The following is a 19,366-nucleotide window of genomic DNA, read 5'->3' as shown; positions in this document are numbered from 1 at the left end:
AACCCTAAATGTAAACTCTTATTACATTATTATAAAACAATTCACTAGAATATATTACAATTGCAATCTTGGTTTTCTTTAAACAAATTTTTCTATAATGATAAAATGCTGTTGTACTTTAAAATACTGTTGTACTTTATCAGTTATGACAAAGTTGGAGATGCTTGGAAAGGTATCAGATTTAATCTACATATTGACTTCTTTCTTCCTTTGATTTTTAGAACTAGATGAATCCACCGTGTTTGTACTTGGAGCAGTATTGTACAAAAATTTAGAGCTCATTTTGCCTACCTTAAGGTAAGTAATGACTCTGAGAGACAGTTCCAATGGAGTGTGTCTCTAAGATGTGTTCTGTAGAAAGCAGGCAGGAATGGAACATAAGACTTAATTTCTTATTTTTGTCTAAAGAAGGAACAACTAACCTGATTTGGGTTCTACATCGAGTGTGTCATTTGCTTTTCTTGATTTTGCCATTAACCTTCAATAGCAGAACTGAAGAAAAAAATCTCAAGTTTTGTTTAGCAACATCATTCCTAGGTCTAGCAACAGGGTGGGCAGAAGAAACAGAGAGAGGCAATAGCATTTGATATCTAGAACAGAATCAGGCAATTTGGTATTTTTTGTATGTCTTTAATTTCTGCAATCCCTTATCATTAGCCAGATTTGCAAGGATTTTTGGTATTTGAGGTCCAAATCACTTGGATGTCACAAGATTGTCTGCTGATCTATCTGGAGGAGTCAGCCAGAGATAAAACAGCAATGGGAGAAGGCAGAAGCTTGTAATAGGAAAAGGAGATATTCCTCATGGGTGAACCAAATGACTTTCTTTAGCTCAGTACAAGTAATGGGGAAAGAGACAAAGGTGATCAGGGCTTTATCTAATGAAAAGAGGAAAGGTTAAGAATTAGGAGGAAAGAGAGAATGTGTCTCTATGTAGGACAGAGAGAGAAAGGAAGAACTGTAGAACAGCTCACTTTCAATCTGTCAGCTGGAATTAAAGCATAAGTGTTAAGGCATATTGTCCTAAGTGTAGATGGGTGTAAATATTTATAAATGCAAACATGTTTTTATCTGTGTAAAATAAGTGCTTCAATAATTACTAGATAATAATCTAAAGGCAAAAATAAAAAAAACAGAAAATACCATTGTTAGATAAGATATAGATATATTTTAATTCCACACATTTATTTAATACAAAAGCTACTGGATGACCTAAGCATATGTGGGGGGGAAATCTACTCTCAGTGAGTAATAGCAGTCCCTCTTCCTTGGTACATTATCATGTAATTAGGCACAATAAGTTATGTCAAGATTTAGGCACAGCTGAATAAGTATAACTGAAAAATTCAGCCTTTTACCTTGATTGAGAAAAATTGCAACCATTGGCTATTAGACATTCATCAAAAAAATGTTCCATAGAAATCAAAAGGAGATTTGTTCAGAGACTGACAGGGCAGTTTTTGCTTAGTCTGTATTACAGTGTTTCAACTGTCAAGCACAAACATAAATGAAATCAGAGAAGAATGAAAAACAAGGCGATATCCAGGAAGCCCCTATACAAAGAGGGAAGTAAGAGAGGGTACTTAATAGCAGCTTTGTATCTTCTCTTTCTCCTTCCTCTGATGAAGTCTTCACATCAACAGCTTTGTATGGGACAAGATACCACATATGCAGAGTGAGAAAAACACTAGTGGGGAAAATTGGTAGACAGTAGAAGAATGTTTCACTCTTCCCCAGCTGTCAAAAGTCTCTTAGGACCACGAAACAATGTTTTTTTTATTTATTTAAGTTTATTTATTTGTCAAGCATATATAAGCTAACAGATAAAAGTATAAATATGATTATGAATACATGAAATGGATACGAATAAAAAGGGACATTAGGACACGGACAGAAGGCATGCCGGTACGCTTATGCACGCTCCTTACAGACCTCTTAGGAATGGGTTGAGGTCAACAGTAGACAGTCTAAGGTTAAAGTTTTGGGGGTTTGGCTGCCTTGGGGGACACCACTGTTAACAGGTACAGGATTTGATAGAGCACTTCCTATTTTGACTATGTTCCATCCACAAGATGCAAATGTAATAAAATAAAATGTAAAAAAAATAATAATTGTTTAAAACCTAAAGTTTACTCCATGATTCCAGGAGCATTTGAACATTTTGTATAAATGAGAGTATTTTCTCAGATTCACTCTCTAGATCTTACAATCCGAAGTTGGCTTGATGCATGCTTTGCCTTCCAAATAAGACCTTGTTAAATGTTCATTTAATTAATAATAATTAGATATCGGGTACATAACAAGTTTTTAGTTAATTAGTTATATCTGTTACATTTTCAGAACCATATACCAAATAAATTTTGTCAAAAGGCTGTCTCTTTTTGTCTATCAAAATATATTTGGTTCTGAAAAATTAACTTTTTTAATATGTTAGTTTTGATAAAGATAAAAGCAGTTCTTCATCCCACTGTGTTTATCGCTTAATTCTTTTATGCAGAGAAAGTCAGATGTTCATAACACTTATTCTCAGTTTGTAGGATTTTCAGTATAATTGTGTGACTAATAACATACTTTGAGAAGCCAATGGCAGCTTGATCAAATTGCAATACCATGACAACAGTTTCCCTCTGGAAAAGCTTTTCTACACATACAATTGTTGGCAGCATAGGATCAGGTACCAACTCTCTTCATTACACATGCATTTAATACACTGATTTTAGTGCCACAAAGAAAGATGAGGTGTACCCTCATCAAACAGGGAAAGATATTATACTGTGCTAATGTAGAAACTAGACGCTTAAAGAAAGATATTCTTCCATTGCTTTCCTGTGCGTGTTAAGAACTTTGGCTGGTGTTGTTCTGCAAATACCATCCATCTCTAAGGTGAAGCTGGTTACAGCAAGAAGAAAAGGTTTTGTTTTAGAAGTTGCAACCTATCTAGATAATCAGATTTGTCTGATTGTCATCTTGTGGGGTCCTTGGTGCTCCCTGAGCTTGATTGTTTTATTGCAGATGATGTTACCTACTTTGATAACGAAACAAAAAAAACAGCCAACCTCAGAGAGCACCAAGGACCTCTCAATTCAACCCTGAGATACAAATATGCTCTTCTATTGTTGTCATTATTATTGTCATATTAGGGTCAGTGGTGGTTACTCCCGGTTCTGTCCGGTTCTTGAGAACCAGTTGTAAAAGTGGAGGTAGGCTCCGCCTACCCGCCCGGATGTCATAAGGTACGATCTACGCATGTGCAGAAACTTCTGCACATGTGCAGAAGCACACGCGCGCAAGCAAAGTGAGCACGTGTGCACGCTCCCATTGCAAACTGGTAGTAAAGGTAAGTAGAATCCTCCCTGATTAGTGTCATACAAAAACATTCTTACCTGGATGTCTTTGTATTTTTTTAAATAAATATATTCATCTTCTGATCATACATTTTGATCTGTCTTCATTTGTATTCCATCAATGTTTATTTTTTTTTAAATGTGGGTTTTGTTTTAATAAACACCTGATAAATGAATTGCATTTTTTAGTATTTCAAGAAAAAAAATAAACAGCACACAGTATATGTCTTAATGTATTCCTTACCTAAATATAACCTATGCCCTTCATTTCCCTTTAGATAAAGACACACTGAGTTTAATTATTTTCCTGCATAAATAATCACAATATTCTTCCTTCTTAAAAAGTGTCTTGTTTGGGCAGCAAAGAGTCCTTCATCACACCTCTGTGTGATTTTGTCAATAAGACTAATTTATCAGAGTGTGGCATAGCATAAATGTTGTTACCAACACATTATTGCTCTCCTAGATTTTGTTTTCTCAGTCACTCTAGTTTTGTTTCCTGTTTGATGCCCTTTCATGCCAGAAGTGTTTTGAGACATTTCACAAACCCAATAAATGGAGGCTAATTAAACAAAATCTCTTCCAGAAAAAAAAACAAAAAACAAAATTTGTTTAAAAGCAGACAATACTAATTTTTATATATTAAAATTATATCTGAATGGATATTAAATCCAAAGAGGTTGTGATTATTTAGTTATAAGACTTGATATAATACATCAATGCACAATTTGTTCATTTACTGAATTGGAACAAATGTGATATTTAACTTTAACTTTAATTGGACAGTTTTACATCTTGCATGATGCACAATAAGAAATCTGTATGCACAGGATTTCAATATGCTATTGGATATTTATTGTGTGCCTCTGAGGTACATTGTAAGATAATTTCCACACTGTAGAAAAAGATACAGGTTTAGTACTTCATAAAAATAAAATAAAAAAAAAACCAGCAGATGGCAGCACCTAGCCGACCTTAGGTCATCTAAAAAAAAAAAAAAAAAAAAAACAACTAGGCAAGATTGGACCTTGATTAATACTTAGAAGGCTATAGAAACACTTCAGTAGGTGAATTTCATTTCACAGTAGGGTTCTCAGATGCTGTTAAGTTTAGCAATGGAAACACAAACCTTCCGTGAGGCAAAATGTTCGTTCTTAATTATCCAAGCTCCACATTTAAGTTGAAATATATACCCCCCCAAAAAAGTTCATCTTGCTTTTCCTCATGAAAACACTGCATTAACTGACAACTTGTAGCTTTCTGGAAGCTCAGGAACCTGAACTGCATTTTGCCAGCTGAAAAGAAATTGCCCACTTCAGCTGTACAATGACAGCTATTAAAAAGAATGTAGCTTCTAAAGATTGTATTGTGATATGAAAATTACCCATTGGCTTTATCATAATGTAGTTCAATTTCATAAGATGCACACTGATAATTTATTGAATAGCCTAGCTGCAACAGAGAAGAAAACATCAATCCTTCAGTTAGGAATTTGGCAGAGGAGGTGAGGTTTTATAAAAGACATCCTGAATTTTTTTTACTCCAGTCCTCATGCTCAGTACATTCATTTTTAATCCATATTGGAATCATATGCCTTGATTCTGGTTTTAGAAATGTATTTATTTAATCAATTTACATGGCTTCCCATCTTGCAAAGGTGACTTTTGGTGGCTAACAACTCATTAAAAGAATAAAAAGAAAACAGTGGAATAAAAATGCCAATAATGGTCACTAAGAATAGAGAGAAACCTCTCAACATACCCCCATTTAGGAATATTGAAGAATGGACACTTAAATATTGCCTCCTTTGTACTGAAGTCTCATTTTTCTTCTCTCTTTTGTGGCAAAGGTGGCCTTTAGTAATGCCTATCTCTAAGCATCCAAGCAAAGTAATATAATGGCCAGAGGGCAAACTAACTCAGATGACCTAATTCATCAAGACTATTCACCTTTAAAACTCCTTTAAAAGTGAAGGGCTTGGCAACTAACACCTAGGTCCAAAGCAACAATGGGTTTCACTTACCTTCGCTACCAGCTCGGAACTGTGAGCGTGAGTATGTGTGCATTTACTTCGGTTGCGTGTGGGGCTTCTGCACATGCGCAGAACCTTATGCACATGCGCAGAGCGTCCGTGATGATGTCCGGGCAGATGGGCGGAGCCTCTCGCCACTACCAGTTTGTCCGAACTGGGGTGAACCAGTAGAAACCCACCACTGATCCAAAGCCAAAATCTCATATGTCTCCTAGTGAGTCTGATGACCATTAGGTCAAGTCCTGACCTTACAACTTAGGAATCTTAGACAGTAATGCTGAGATCACAAGTGTAGTGTGAATTCACTACTATTTTTTTTTAATACCGATGTAGGTCATAAATGGCACAAAATTACATCTCAATCCCTCATGTTTTTGATGAGAAAAACAGAGTTGATTTTGAGGAAACTCTCATTGCTGTCATTCTTATGATTGTTTTTCAATAGATCTTCAGCAAAATGGCCATATCAGAGCTTTACAAAAAAAGTGCTTTGTCTAGAACAAAACTCAGGTTTACCAGAAGATTAATGAGTTTATAGGCCTGTGAATATTTATGTTGTGAATCTATTTTTTTTAATCAATAAATTGTGCTTAGTAAAAGGCACTTGGATCAGCAGGAAGAGTGTCCTTATTCCTGAATACATTTGACAGCATTTTTATAAATTCTGTGAAGGAAAATTGATTTAAATTCCCTTCTAGCTAGCCATGTTTAAAAACCACAGCTTCTCTTTGCTTAATTACATCAAGTTGTAGTTTTAGTGATTGTTGTGTTTTTAATTGTTCTTTTTCCAGAAATTATACAGTTATTAACTCCAAAATCATTGTGGTCACCATACGGCCTGAGCCCAGAACATCAGATTCCTTTCTAGAGATAGAGTTAGCTCACCTGGCAAACGTAAGTATTTCAGCTTATTTTCCAATTGGCTGAAGATTTTAAACAAATAACATAAAGAATTATTTTAACCCCGGTCAATTTTAGCTCACATGTTTTATTTTTTTCCCCACTGATTTTGTAGTTTGTGGGTACTTTTTTGTAATTAGAAGCAATGTGTATACAGTATGAACAGAAAGGACTCACTAAAATGATAAATTCAACTTATTTTAGATGCAAAAGCATGACGATTTCCATAGCACTGAATGCCTAAGTAGTTCCCATGCATTGTTAAACTGCTCTTTATAAACTCTAGGAAATCTCCAATATGGTGTATTTATTTAATTTTTATTTCATTTACTAAAATCTTTAAACTACCCAATGCCCGAAGCTCTGTGGTATAGAATTAAACATACTACAGGTAGAGTTAAATATACTACAGTCTTTTATTAAGTTTATTAAGTGACTGTTCAAAGTTACAACAGCACTGAAAAAAGTAATTTATGACCATTTTTCACACTAATGACCGTTGCAGTATCCCTCTGGTCACATGATCAAAATTCAGATGATTGGCAACTGACTCCTTTTTATGATGGTTATAGTGTCCCGGGATCACCTTTTGAGACCTTCTAACAAGCAAAGTCAATGGGGAACCAGATTCATTTAACAACCATGTTACTAACTTATTAACTTATTAAGAGCCTGGTGGCGTAGTGGACTAAACTACTGTTAAAGTAGTATTTAGCTGCCAGCTGCCTGCAATTACTGTGAATTCAATTCTCACCAGGCTCAAGGCTGACTCAGCCTTCCATCCTTCCGAGGTAGGTAAAATGAGGACCTGGTTTGTGGGGGCAATAAGCTGACTTTGTATAAAATAGAACACTGCTTAGGGGCGCCCAAAAAGCCCTACTAAGCAGGTATATACAAAAGTATGAAGGCTATTGCTTAAAACCATTGTAAGCCACCCTGAGTCTCTGGAGAAGGGTGGCATATAAATCAAACAAACAAACAAACAAACAAACAAACAAATAAATAAATAAATAAATAAATAAATAAATTGCAATTCACTTAACAACTGTGGCAAGAAAGATCGTAAAATGGGGCAAGATACACTTATCAACTGTTTCGCTTAGCAACACAAATTTTGGTCTCAATTGAGGTTGTAAGTTGAGGACTACCTGTACTTCAACAAGAGCCAGCAGATGTTTAGATTGGATTTGGCACTTTTTATCTACTTATCAAGTTCTTCCCAAAGACCTGGGATAGGCAAATGTTGTTATTTGATAGCATAAAAGGTTGTGTCATTGGATGTAAACTATTCCAAGTAAAGCTGCCTTTTGCAATTGACTGATGGTGATTTTATCAATGCCATTTAATATTCAGGTGGGGCTCCAGATATTTTGTGATTGCACCATGGCACCTATTAGTATTGATACTATCTTTTCTTTCTTTTGCCACAGTCATTCTGCTTGTATTTTCATGTCTTTGTATTTTGTAATTTTCTCCAGTTCTTTCTCTTCTGCTGCCTCCAGGTACTGCCACATTCACTATACAGACTTTTCGTCTTTCTTACTGACAGTTGTTAAGTCTGGGATGTTATATGGCAGGTGCTTTAGGGTGTTTTAGGGTTGATTAATTGGAATGGGTGGAATTTCAATACATGGCCAACTGCCCCACTGAAATAAATGGTTCATAAAATTAACTTTTCATTGGGCCGTATCCTAAAATATGAACAGATCAATATAAAGAGTGAAAAAATGTAGATCTTGCCTTGGAAAAAGGACTGGTGAAGGAGAAAAGACTATTCAGTTCTGAGAAAAGTGGATGTCATGAAAAAGGAAACTCAAAATAAGCCTATCTTAATTATGTCAGAAATTCTGACAGGCCTTCAAGATTCTGTTATTCTCTCTTACAACACTAAAGAAAATTTTGGAATTTTTGCTGTTTTTTTTTTTTTGTCTCTTGAGATTGCATAATGCATAACTTGAAGGGCCAAAATAGTCACTTGAAAAATCAATAAATAGGAGTGGACGCTGTAATTACAGGTAGTCGTCAACTTACAATTTTTTTAGTGACCATTCAAAATTATAATGGCACTGAGAAAAAGTGATTTACAGCAATAGCACTTAGATTTATATACCGCTCGGTAGTGCTTTACATCACTCTCTGAGTGGTTTACAGAGTCAGCATATTGCCCCCCCAAAATCTGGGTTCTCATTTTACCTACCTTGTGAGGATGGAAGGCTGAGTCAACCATGAGTCAGTCAAGATCGAACTTCAAGATATAGGCAGAGTTTGTTTGCAATACTGCATTCTGACCACTGCGCCACCCTGGCTCCTAATGACTTATGACTATTTTTCACACTTATGGCCATTGCAGCATTCCCATGGTCACATGATCAAAAGTCAGCTGCTTGGCAATTAACTCATATTTATGATAGCTGCAGTGTCCCGGGTCATGTGATTACCCATTGCAACTTTCTGACAAGCAAAGTCGATGGGGAAGCCAGATTTACAGTACTTAACAACTGTGTTACTAATTTAACAACCGCAGTGATTTACTTAATCATTTACAACTGTGGCAAAAAAAAAAAAAGGTTGTAAACTGGGACGAAACTTTCTTTAACAACTGTCTAGTTAGCCACAGAAATGTTGGACTCAATTGTGATCATAAGCCAAGGACTACGTGTGTTTTGGTCCTCAAACTGGAATACAATAAGCAATTCAAATATTGTCACTAAAGTAACATATATCATTACTGGGACCAATAACAATTTGTAGAACAATGGCACAGTTTTACCAAGGCCAGGGGAGAGTTAAATGAACTTGACTATGACCTCTAACAGGCCTTTTCCCTTTTTCCCCCTTTTATTGCATTTTTCAGACATATAGTGACAAAGCGTATAGCTTTTTGTCACACCTTGAAAATGTTTGTCAGTTTCATTCTGGCAGCACAAGATGAAAGGCATTAATTGACGCTTGACTTCGTCTACTTTTCTACAATATTAATAACTATCATGTTAGCCGAAGGACTGGAAGTGCTGACAAGACAAAACGCCAGTAGCAACCTTATCAATAATATCTTAGAGGAAGTGTTGTTTTCTTTTGGCTGGTTTTAGATCTGGTAACCTGAGATTTGAAATATGAAAGGGAAGAGAGTTTATTTAGGCAAAGAACTCCAGAAGCACTCCAAAGATCCACCAATATAAAAAGGAAAGTATATTGAGGATAGTGCTAGCATTCCATTAAAAACAGACTGTGTAGTTGTTTGGATTTAGATTTTACATGTTCATGTAAAAGGGTTTAATACAGCAGTGTCAAACTCACATTGTCACGGCAGCATCATGTGAAGTATCAGACTTTTTTCCCCTTCGCTAAACCAGGCGTGGGCGTGGCCAGCACGAGATGCATCCGGCCCACGAGCCAGGAGTTTAACAGCCCTGATTTAATAGAATTGTTAAAATGTGTACATATGTGTGTGTGTGTGTGTGTGTATGTATGTATGTATGTATGTATGTATGTGTATACACTCACACATTGGCAGTGCTACTTTCAATGTATATATCGAAAGTAGCACTGCCAATTAATCAGTATCTTTTTTTTTCAATGTGCTAATTTAATGGTTTCTTTTTTTATTTTTCCTCTACAATAATTCACCTAAATTTAAGACAAGATAGTAATTGTTGTAATTAAAACAGCTTTATCTTTGAACCCTGTAGTTAATTTTAATCAGGTGAAGACAATTTTGCTTCAGCTGCAGACCTTGAATGTTGTACACTAATGACTCACAGAAAGCACAGAAGTTAATGTTACCAATTTAATCATTTAATTATTTAATTAATTCTCCAACCAAAGAAGTAAAATCCTGAACTTTTATTCAAATATTCTTTTCTCATATTGTGCTAATAACTGTGCTCTATCCCACATGTGATTTAAATATGTTATATGTGATTTAATGTGATGGTTATGATAAGATAAATATCAGGGGCTTAAGATATTTTAAAAGTCATTGTTTTAGCGAGAATTTTGTTTAAGTGGAAAAAGCAAAGACCTGAGGCAACGGATACCTGTGTGCAAGGTTGTGTATCCAGGGGTGGGCTGCTGGGGGTTCACAGTGGTTCGGGAGAACCTCTGGCTAAGATTCTGTGCAGTTCGGAGAACCCCCAAATCCCAATTCTGGCTGCCCCCACCCATTCTGCCCCACTCCTCCCAGGAGTCCCCACGCATCCTGTTTTGGATGCAGGTAAGTGCAGGGCACGCGCGGAGGCTCGGGGAGGGCAAAAAAAGGCCTACCAGAAGTTCGGGAAGGCCAGAAACGGGCCCGTTTCCAGCCTCCAGAGGACCTCCAGATCCCAGGGAGGGCAAAAACACCCCCCCTGCCATGGTGCAGGAGGCCGACTAGGCCATGCCCACCATGGCTACGCCCACCCAGCAACCGGGCAGAGAACCCCTTGCTAAAATTTTTGAAGCCCACCCCTGTGCATGTCCTAGTGTCCTAGTGTGAATATTAAACCAGTGGGCGTTCTTTGAAGAACTCCTACCTTTCAGGATGGCTCAACAATTTTGACACACCTATTCCTCCAAAAAGAAGAAACCAAAGTGAAGAATGTTAACTGTTTTAGAAAATTTTATAGTTCACTGGTGATTGATTTTTGCACTTATTAATAGGATGCCCATGACAATTTCTAGTTTGACCAAAGTTGGACTTGAAATCAAAATTGAAAGTTAATCATGCTGCAATATAATTTCATATTTCTAGCAACAGCTCACAGTACAATGCTTCAAACTATCAGCCAGATTTTTTAAAAAAATATGCATTGTTTTTATTTCAGAAAAAAAAAACCAATTTTTCATATTTTCTCTGAACATCCAATATCATTTTTGGAGGGCTCAAGAATGGCCCCTGTAACACCACAGCTCCATGAGCTGCATTGGTTACCAGTATGCTTCTGGCTAAAATTCAAGGTGTTGGTGATCATCTTTTAAGCCCTTCATGGCATGGGTCCAAGTTACTTGAGGGACCATCTCAACCCACTGGGATTGGCCTGTACCACTCATTCTGGCAAAGGGGGCATTCTGCGGTCTCGTTAGCCTGCTTATTATGGCTGGTGGGAGGAGGAGGGCCTTCTCTGGTGTTGCTCTTGCCCTCTGGAACATCTCAAACCTCCCACCCTCCGATGTGAGGTTGGCTCCAACCCTCCTGTTTTCATAAGGACCTAAAAACCTGGCTCTGGGAAACAGCACAATGGAGGTGATTGACTGAATAATAATATAGCATTTTAACTATATACATTCTTTAAAATGGACAATATGTAATTGGATCTTCCTGGATCCAACTCAGCAAGGAAATTATTTCTTTTTCCAGTTTAGGTTTTTAAAGAACAATCTTATCTCCATAGTGCAGGCTAATATTTAAAGTTCTCAATGTGAAAGAAGGGAAAATTATACTACACTGTCAGATTTAGTTAGGCACATTTCTAGTTTAGACCCCTAATTGTCTTACTCTCTGTTTATCTATTGTCAGAATGACCTGCTTGGGTTCATATCTTGCTTTTGTATAAGCTAATGAAAAATTTGTTTAAAATGTTAGTCTGGTTGTTTTTTGTGTGTATGCTGATTGGTCAGAGTAGCTTTTCCAGACCAAGCATAGGGGGGAAAAAAGTCTCAACAACTTATATTGGGCATAAAGAGTGGCAAAGTGTTTTCATATTTGTTTTCAGCAATCTAGATCAGACTGACCTGGACTGCAGCCATAAACAGAGCATTCTATAAAACTGTTTATACATAGCTTCCGGAGAGATTTTTTTTTTTATTTTTTTTTGCTGATTTCTTCATAGTGACAAAGTAAGTGGCTTCTATCTATCCAGATGAAGACCATCCTGGAGGCCTTCTTCTATGACAACCAGAATGGACATCCCTTAGGACCATGAACACTATCTTTAACATTTAAAGCAGGAAGCGGAAGCTGATTTTTCATGGAGTATTATGTGTTTGTAGTACAATAAATGAAGCAATAAAGTCAAAGGAGACAAAAGAAAACAGTCTTCAAATGGCAACCCAGTTGAAACATGACAACTGGTCAGAAGATCATTTGCAAATTATGAAGAAATGTGCAGAAGATAAATCAGGATAACCTCATAGAACTCAAGATGAATGGCAGTGATTCAGCAAGGATTTATGATCCTAACTATTCAGACAAAGTAAAACAAAACTATATTGTAGGTGAACATGTGCAAATTAAACTTCTGGAATGAAGAGAAGCTTGGAATAACTGTGAATGGATTCACAGAGCTAGGAATTTAATCCAGTTCTTATGGTCATTCAAATCTCAAAGTTCAGAATTATTTGATATAATATATGTGTGTATGTATGTATTTATATTATGAAGTTCTAATACAAAAATCAAGCAAGTATCAGAAGGCTTAATGTCTGCCCATGTCTGATGTAGAATACCATGTTTATGTATATTTCATACAATTACACTTTTCATTTTTATTCAGAACTGAATTGTGTGTGTGCGTGTGTATTTATTACATCTCTGAGTAAAGAATACATTTTAATGGATATTCTCCCACTTTTTTCAGGGCACGTTGAATCCCTATTGCGCATTATGGGATGACTCCAGAATGTAAGTAACAGATGTTTATTGCTCTTATTTGGGATTTATATTTCCAAATCACATCAATATCTAGGGAGAGATTAAAAGGCATGATTATGATATGCAGAAATCTGTGCTAAACATGAACTTAAGTATATAATTATGCCGATATAGTGCTGTGCCAATTTCAAGACCATGTTTTTACATTATATATTGGCACTGGAAAATAGGATATATAACCAACTCACCCACCTTTGTTCTGACATTGATTAGTTAATAATTTATTATTGTCAAGGGTCTTTGGTATGCACGGAAATCTTTACAGAAACTTATGATTCCAACATGACTCCTAGGATTAAATGCTTGTTTGTGCTATTATTGCAAGAGATCATGCTACTAGGCAACATATTCTGAATACATTGTCAAATTTTTGGGCAACAAAGGATGTATATGTGTGCGTGCGTACATACAAAGTGTGTGTATATGTTTGTGTATTATTTATTATGTTTGATGAAATGGAGCCAGTTACTCATTTCAAAGCTAATATTGTAGCAAAGATAGCTGTGTCACTGTTAAAAAAAAACCTCAAAGGAATTTATGTTGATAAGAAATTGCACTGATACGATAAAGTAAATGTATGTGTATTTAAATCATGTCATCTATTCATGGTTGCCATCAGCCATGATTAAATATAGTCAATTGGACAATGTTTTTCTCATAAGGTCTATTTGGCTACATTTCTAAGTGCATTTACTATAGAGTAGTCCAAGTGAACATAGTAGGCTATACTTTTGACTAAGCATAGACTGTATTATGCATACTGTTTTGAAAATATTCTCCATTAAAGCAGTTGTTTTCAGTCAGGCACATGCAAGTTTGTGCTATAAGAAGATTAACATTCGGGGATACATTTTAATTAACTGTGCTGTGAGCAAAGATTATGTGACTGTATCCCTTGACAATTCTAGGTACCCTTAGTCTTCCTATTGCTTTATTAGAGTTGAACCATATCTATCTATCTATCTATCTATCTATCTATCTATCTATCTATCTATCTATCTATCTTCCATCTGTCTGTCTGTCTGTCTATCTATCTCTATATTTTCCGTCTGTCTGTCTGTCTGTCTGTCTGTCTGTCTGTCTATCTATCTATCTATCTATCTATCTATCTATCTGTCATCTATCTACTTATTTATCTACCACCTACCTATCAATTTATCTACCTGTCCACCTACCTATCTAATTTAGTGTAAATAGCCGCCCATCTCACAAGTGATTCTGCAGTGTACAAAAAAACTCCAAACCCTAAAATCATTATTCTTGCAAGCCTCTTTTTGGGAGATAGTTTTGGTCAAAAACAACACTTAAAATGAAATAAAGAAGGATTTTTAGCTTCTTCAGGCACTTTCTGAAGTTTTTTTTTTTTTTTACAAAGTACAATGAAACACATGTTTATTCATCACATTGTACAATGAATTATTTGTAAGCATTTTAAAGGTCTTTCTGACATATGGGACTGTACATAATTATGCTTGTATTTTAGAGACTTCTCTTTCCCCATTATCAGGTATTCAAAATATGGCTTCTCTGTACTCCAGTGACAAACCTACAAGTGTAAAAGAATCAATGTGATGTAGATTTTAAGAGAAAGAATGAGATTGAACAAAAATAGCATTTATGCACTGTTATTTTCCTTTGTGCAGGTAAACATTTCTGTGTCAGAAATGATTGTATCCCGCCAGTTTAATTGTGCTAAAAGCTGTGAACATTGAAGAAACATTTGAATCTTTTTGCACATGTTTTATAATGATTACTGTAATTGTTCCACAGCACTCATCAGTATTAAGGCAACATCAGTGCTTCCCAAGGCATAGAATATGATTAGAGTTCACTGTATAGATCCATGATGAAGAACCTACGGCATGCGTGCCCAAAGCGCACGCTGCAGGACCAAAAACTGGTGTGTGCATGCACGCTGGCTAGTTGATTGTTGGGTGCGCATGTGCACCAGAATCCAGAAGTTCAGCTTTTCTGGAGCGTGATCACTTTGTGCATGTGGCAATGCCGAAAACTGTCCTGTGCATGTGCGCCGGCCAGCTGATCATTGGTCATGCATGCGCACTAGAACCTGGAAGTTCGGCTTTTCTGGAGCGTGATCCTTTCGCACACACAGCAGTGCCAAAAACCAGCCTATGCATGTGTGCCAGTCAGCTGATCGTCAGGCGCGCATGCGCCCTAGAACCTGGGAGTTTGGCTTTTCCGAAGTGTGGCCCCGACAAGAGAGCATGCACGCGACATTTCCGCATGCCATCACTGGTATAGATCCATCCTAGTGTAACAGAAAGATTGTGTTAATCGAGGTAGGTCTCTGTTGTAAGTATGCTGTTTATGTCAGTGCCGTTGCACCTTGCTCCTTTTCATTTTTCATCCTTTGTCTGTCATATTGCAGACAATTTTTCAGTAATGCATTTTTAGGAATCCTCAAAAATGACTTAGGGCACGAAAGCACTTCAGATCTCAGGTACAGTGAAATATTTCAATGGTAGTTTTTAAATGGCTGTTCCTAAAGCTGCTTAAAGATTTCCAATAATAGAAACAACCCAATGGGAGAGGCATTAGTCATCAGAGACTACAGTATGTGGGATCCGAAAAGATGGATGCTACCATTTGTTATGCTTCTGTAATTTACAACATGACTACCACTGCAGGTTGCTGAAACAGTTTGTTTTCTTCTACTGCCTTGGAGTTAAGCAGATCACGTACAAGAGGTCAGAAAAGGATCCTTTTTCTTGCATCACATCTTGCTATTGCTTTTTCACTAAATTTGTGAATGTAGGGAAATAATCTTAGCAAAATTTGTTTTATATTTCTTTACCATTTTTCCTCTGCAGTGATCTCATGAATGAGTATTTTATTCTATTTGATTATCTTACAGAATTTGTATTCTAAGACTGCAGGACTTAAATTATAGTAAAAGTTCCAATGTACGGGAATGGGAGGATATCTATTTTATTTTCATTTATTTATATTCCACATTGTCGGACCTGCCACAACTTAAACCACTAAATAGAAATTATCCTTGGCTCCATTTGTTGAGAAAGGTATAGTTTATTAAAGGTCAAGTGCATTGCAGTATTGCAAAGCCAGAACTGAGAATCGTGCGCCAAACCCCTAAATTCTACTTTTCCTTCCCTTCTCTATCTCCCATTGTCCACCCCAGTGTAACCAGTCATGTTCATGCAAGATGCTTTCATAACGGTCAGTCCAAGCACAGTTTAGCATGCTGCTCCCTCCTTCTTCCCAGCTGGGTGACCTTGAGGCAGTGCCTCAAGGAGATACAGCACTTACTTTCATATTCCCAAGCATCCCACCTTTCATTCCCCCTCCCCACAGTTGACGGCAATCTGTCATGGCATAGCAGTGAAGCACAAGCAAGCAAAAGGTGGCAGATGACATATTTTTGAACCACCCATCTCCCTCAGAGAAGGATTCTGGGCAGTGTACAATAAAACATTATATACATTGTATAAAAACTAAAATTTTAAATACACATACACATATTGAAATATAATGTGCAACATTGTGCTATTGATGTATTTTTCATGGATTCCATCACCTATAGATAAATTTAAATTCTATTATATACAGCATCACACTTTTCCATATATGGCAGACTGAAATCACGAACCATTCTTTAGAATTATATAAGCCTGGCCTATGTTTATGTCCTTGAAAACAAAGACATTTTGATTTGGTTATATTACAACTTGTTCTGGCCAGCTATTTGGTACAAATGCAGATAGATCTAATATATTATTAGTAAGAGTTCTTGCTTACTCATTGCTCTCTCCAAAAACTGCAGAAAGTATAAATTGTTTCTTGTATAGAAGTTCCTGAATTAAACAGCTGTAACCTAAAGAGTTTGTAATATAGCTGAACAGCCATATTTACATCATATCACATTGAAAGACTGTGCATTGTTATAAATCGCACAACAATCAGAGTAAAGAATAACTGGAAGAAGATTGTCCTTATTATTTTTCTAAGACAGTGACAGCAGTAAAGTTACCATGTTTTTCTATCCTCATTACATCTCCAGGAAGACATTCAGTAAAACTTCAGATCAATGGAGGAACAATCACATCTCAGTCTCAGAATACATTAGAACCACTAGAGGCTCGCAGTGACAACTTTGCAAGACATTTTGAGGATAAAGTAGTCAGAGTCCCTGTGAACTTGGCATCTTCACTGACAAAATCTGCATAATTTAAACCAGAACGGAATTAAAATAAAAAAGATCTGAAAGCATGAAGTAGGCTTGCCCTGTGGCCAGTCAGATTCTAGCTCTTAGTGAATTAGATGTTAGAACTAAACAGTATTCCCTATCTTACATTCACAATGCTGTAGTAACATGCAAAGAAACAAAAATGAACAGCAGTTTGCTGCTTATGAAGCAGTTTCTACAGCTGTTGCTGATTGCCTTTTGAGCCGTACAGTACACATACAACCATAACTTCAGTTCTTTTATAGTGGGAATCATTACCTTTTCTTCTGCTCTCATTTTCATCTTTGCCACCATGCCATCATTATGTTTCCGCTATTTTAGTTATAGTGGCCCATACACTGTCCTTGCCATCTGGGGTGGGTTCTACTTACCTTTACTACCGGTTCGCAATGGAACTGCACGCTTTGCTCACACGCGCACACGCTCTTCTGCGCAAGCGCAGAAGCTTTTGCGCATGCGCAGAAGCATTCTGATGACATCGGGGTCGGTGGGTGGAGCCTCCCGCCAGTTTTACTACTGGTTCTCCAGAACTGGTTGGAACCTGCTGAAACCCACCTCTGGTGCGGGTTGTGTCCCTGTACTTTGTGCCTCTGACTATGGTGTTAAAAAAGAGAGAGAGATAATTTTTCAACCCATAAATAAAAAACGGAATCACCAAGAAAAAAAAATTGACATGTGACCCGAACAGTTATGCAACAACACCAATTGGTACCTATAAGAATGGCATGCACACGGCATGTACTTTCCTGCTGTTTGGATTATAGCATTTCACTAGATCTGTCTTACTTTTTAATGCAGATTTGGAATGCACAATTTTGGGCCATCGTGTGGATTTTTAGTAGCATGCTGATGTCAATTTTACCCTTCAAAATGGGTAACATAAATTTGATTTTATTTCAGCGTGTTGTTGTTATGTTACTAGGTTAGTCACTTTTAAGTCTTCACAACCCAATGGATATAATTTTGCCAAAATTGTCTGTCAATAAAAAATAGTTAATATGATTATTTCCTCTGTCTTTAATAATTTTCTTTTTCTATGGCATTAAAAATTATAATTTGGGAGCCAGTATAGTGTAGCAATTAAAATATTTGACTTTCTGACATAGACCAATTAATTACTTAATATTAAAGCTTATCTTTTGCACTCAGGATGACTAACTTCAAAATTATGCTATGGAAAGCAAATTAAAAAGACTGCCTTGTACACCATCTTGATTTCCCAGGAAAAAGGTGGCAAATAAATGCAATAAAAAAAAAACTTGAGAGAAGTTCTGGAAATGAAATTTATAATAAACATATCCTGTTTCCCATGATGCCAGTTATGGGAAAAGCTGTCCTAGAATTTTTCAACCTTCATCACAGTGTTAGGACATGGAATCATTTGCTGAAAATAAAAACAGGGAAATTTTGGATCAATTAAAGGAACTACTTTAAACAAGGGGAAAATAGTGAACTTTTCAATATGCCATCTAATGACAGCTTGACAAGGGGCCTAGATAGTCTCCTATCATTAAATAATGGACAGCTTCCTTTAAATACTAAATGCTAGAGAGCAAGACATCAGGGGTGAAATTCAACCGGATCAGATCAGCTCAGGCAAACCGGTAGGGATGATTTAAATCAGTTCGCTGAACCAGTAAAAATCACCCCTGGTTGGGCCCGCCCGCTCACCACTCACCTCTTCCGGCCGCTGCAGCCTGTCCCTTTAAGGTAGTCTCCGGGAGGGAGGGGACCATGGGGACCATAAAGGGAGCAGGAGCTCTGCTGTGAATGGAGGGATAAAAGTTTGGCTTCTCTCTGCCACAGAATTCAATGTTAAATGCAGCAGAGAGAATCCGAACTTTTATCCCTCCATTCACAGCAGAGCTGCTGCAGCCTGTCCCTTTAAGGTAGTCCCCAGGAGGGAGTGGGCCGGTGGGACCATAAAGGGAACAGCATCTCCGCTGTGAATGGAGGGAGAAAAGTTCGGCTTCTCTCTGCCACAGCATTCACTATGAGGTCTTCTCGTGTTCATACACGCATTTTTTCCTACCGGGTTCTGTGGGCGTGACTTGGTGTGGGAGGTCATGTGACTGAATGGGTGTGAGTGACATTGAGTTGGCCATGCCCACTCAGTCACAGGACACCCCCCCCCACCAAGCCACACCCACAGAACCGGTAGGGGAAAAAATTGAATGTCACCACTGCAAGATTCTTCAGTCTTCTATGTTTGTTACTTTCTGAACATATCTTTGGTC

General features: G+C 37.1%; 1 protein-coding gene across 1 annotated transcript in view; it reads left to right on the top strand.

The window, feature by feature from the left end:
• ADGRB3 (adhesion G protein-coupled receptor B3) overlaps window positions 1-19,366 on the top strand; it is a 487,840-nt gene that overhangs the window by 239,020 nt on the left and 229,454 nt on the right. The window contains exons 13-15 of the mRNA XM_070954680.1: window positions 222-297; window positions 6,168-6,270; window positions 12,831-12,874. Coding sequence (XP_070810781.1) covers window positions 222-297; window positions 6,168-6,270; window positions 12,831-12,874 — 223 coding nt within the window. The remainder of the gene's footprint in view (window positions 1-221; window positions 298-6,167; window positions 6,271-12,830; window positions 12,875-19,366) is intronic.

Source organism: Pituophis catenifer, unplaced genomic scaffold (assembly GCF_029215685.1).
Source record: "Pituophis catenifer annectens isolate HBS135680 unplaced genomic scaffold, rPitCat1.0.hap2 SCAF_1, whole genome shotgun sequence".
Classification (NCBI taxonomy): domain Eukaryota; kingdom Metazoa; phylum Chordata; class Lepidosauria; order Squamata; family Colubridae; genus Pituophis; species Pituophis catenifer.
Note: the sequence above shows the minus strand (reverse complement) of the source record. Positions and strands in the feature narration are given on the sequence as shown.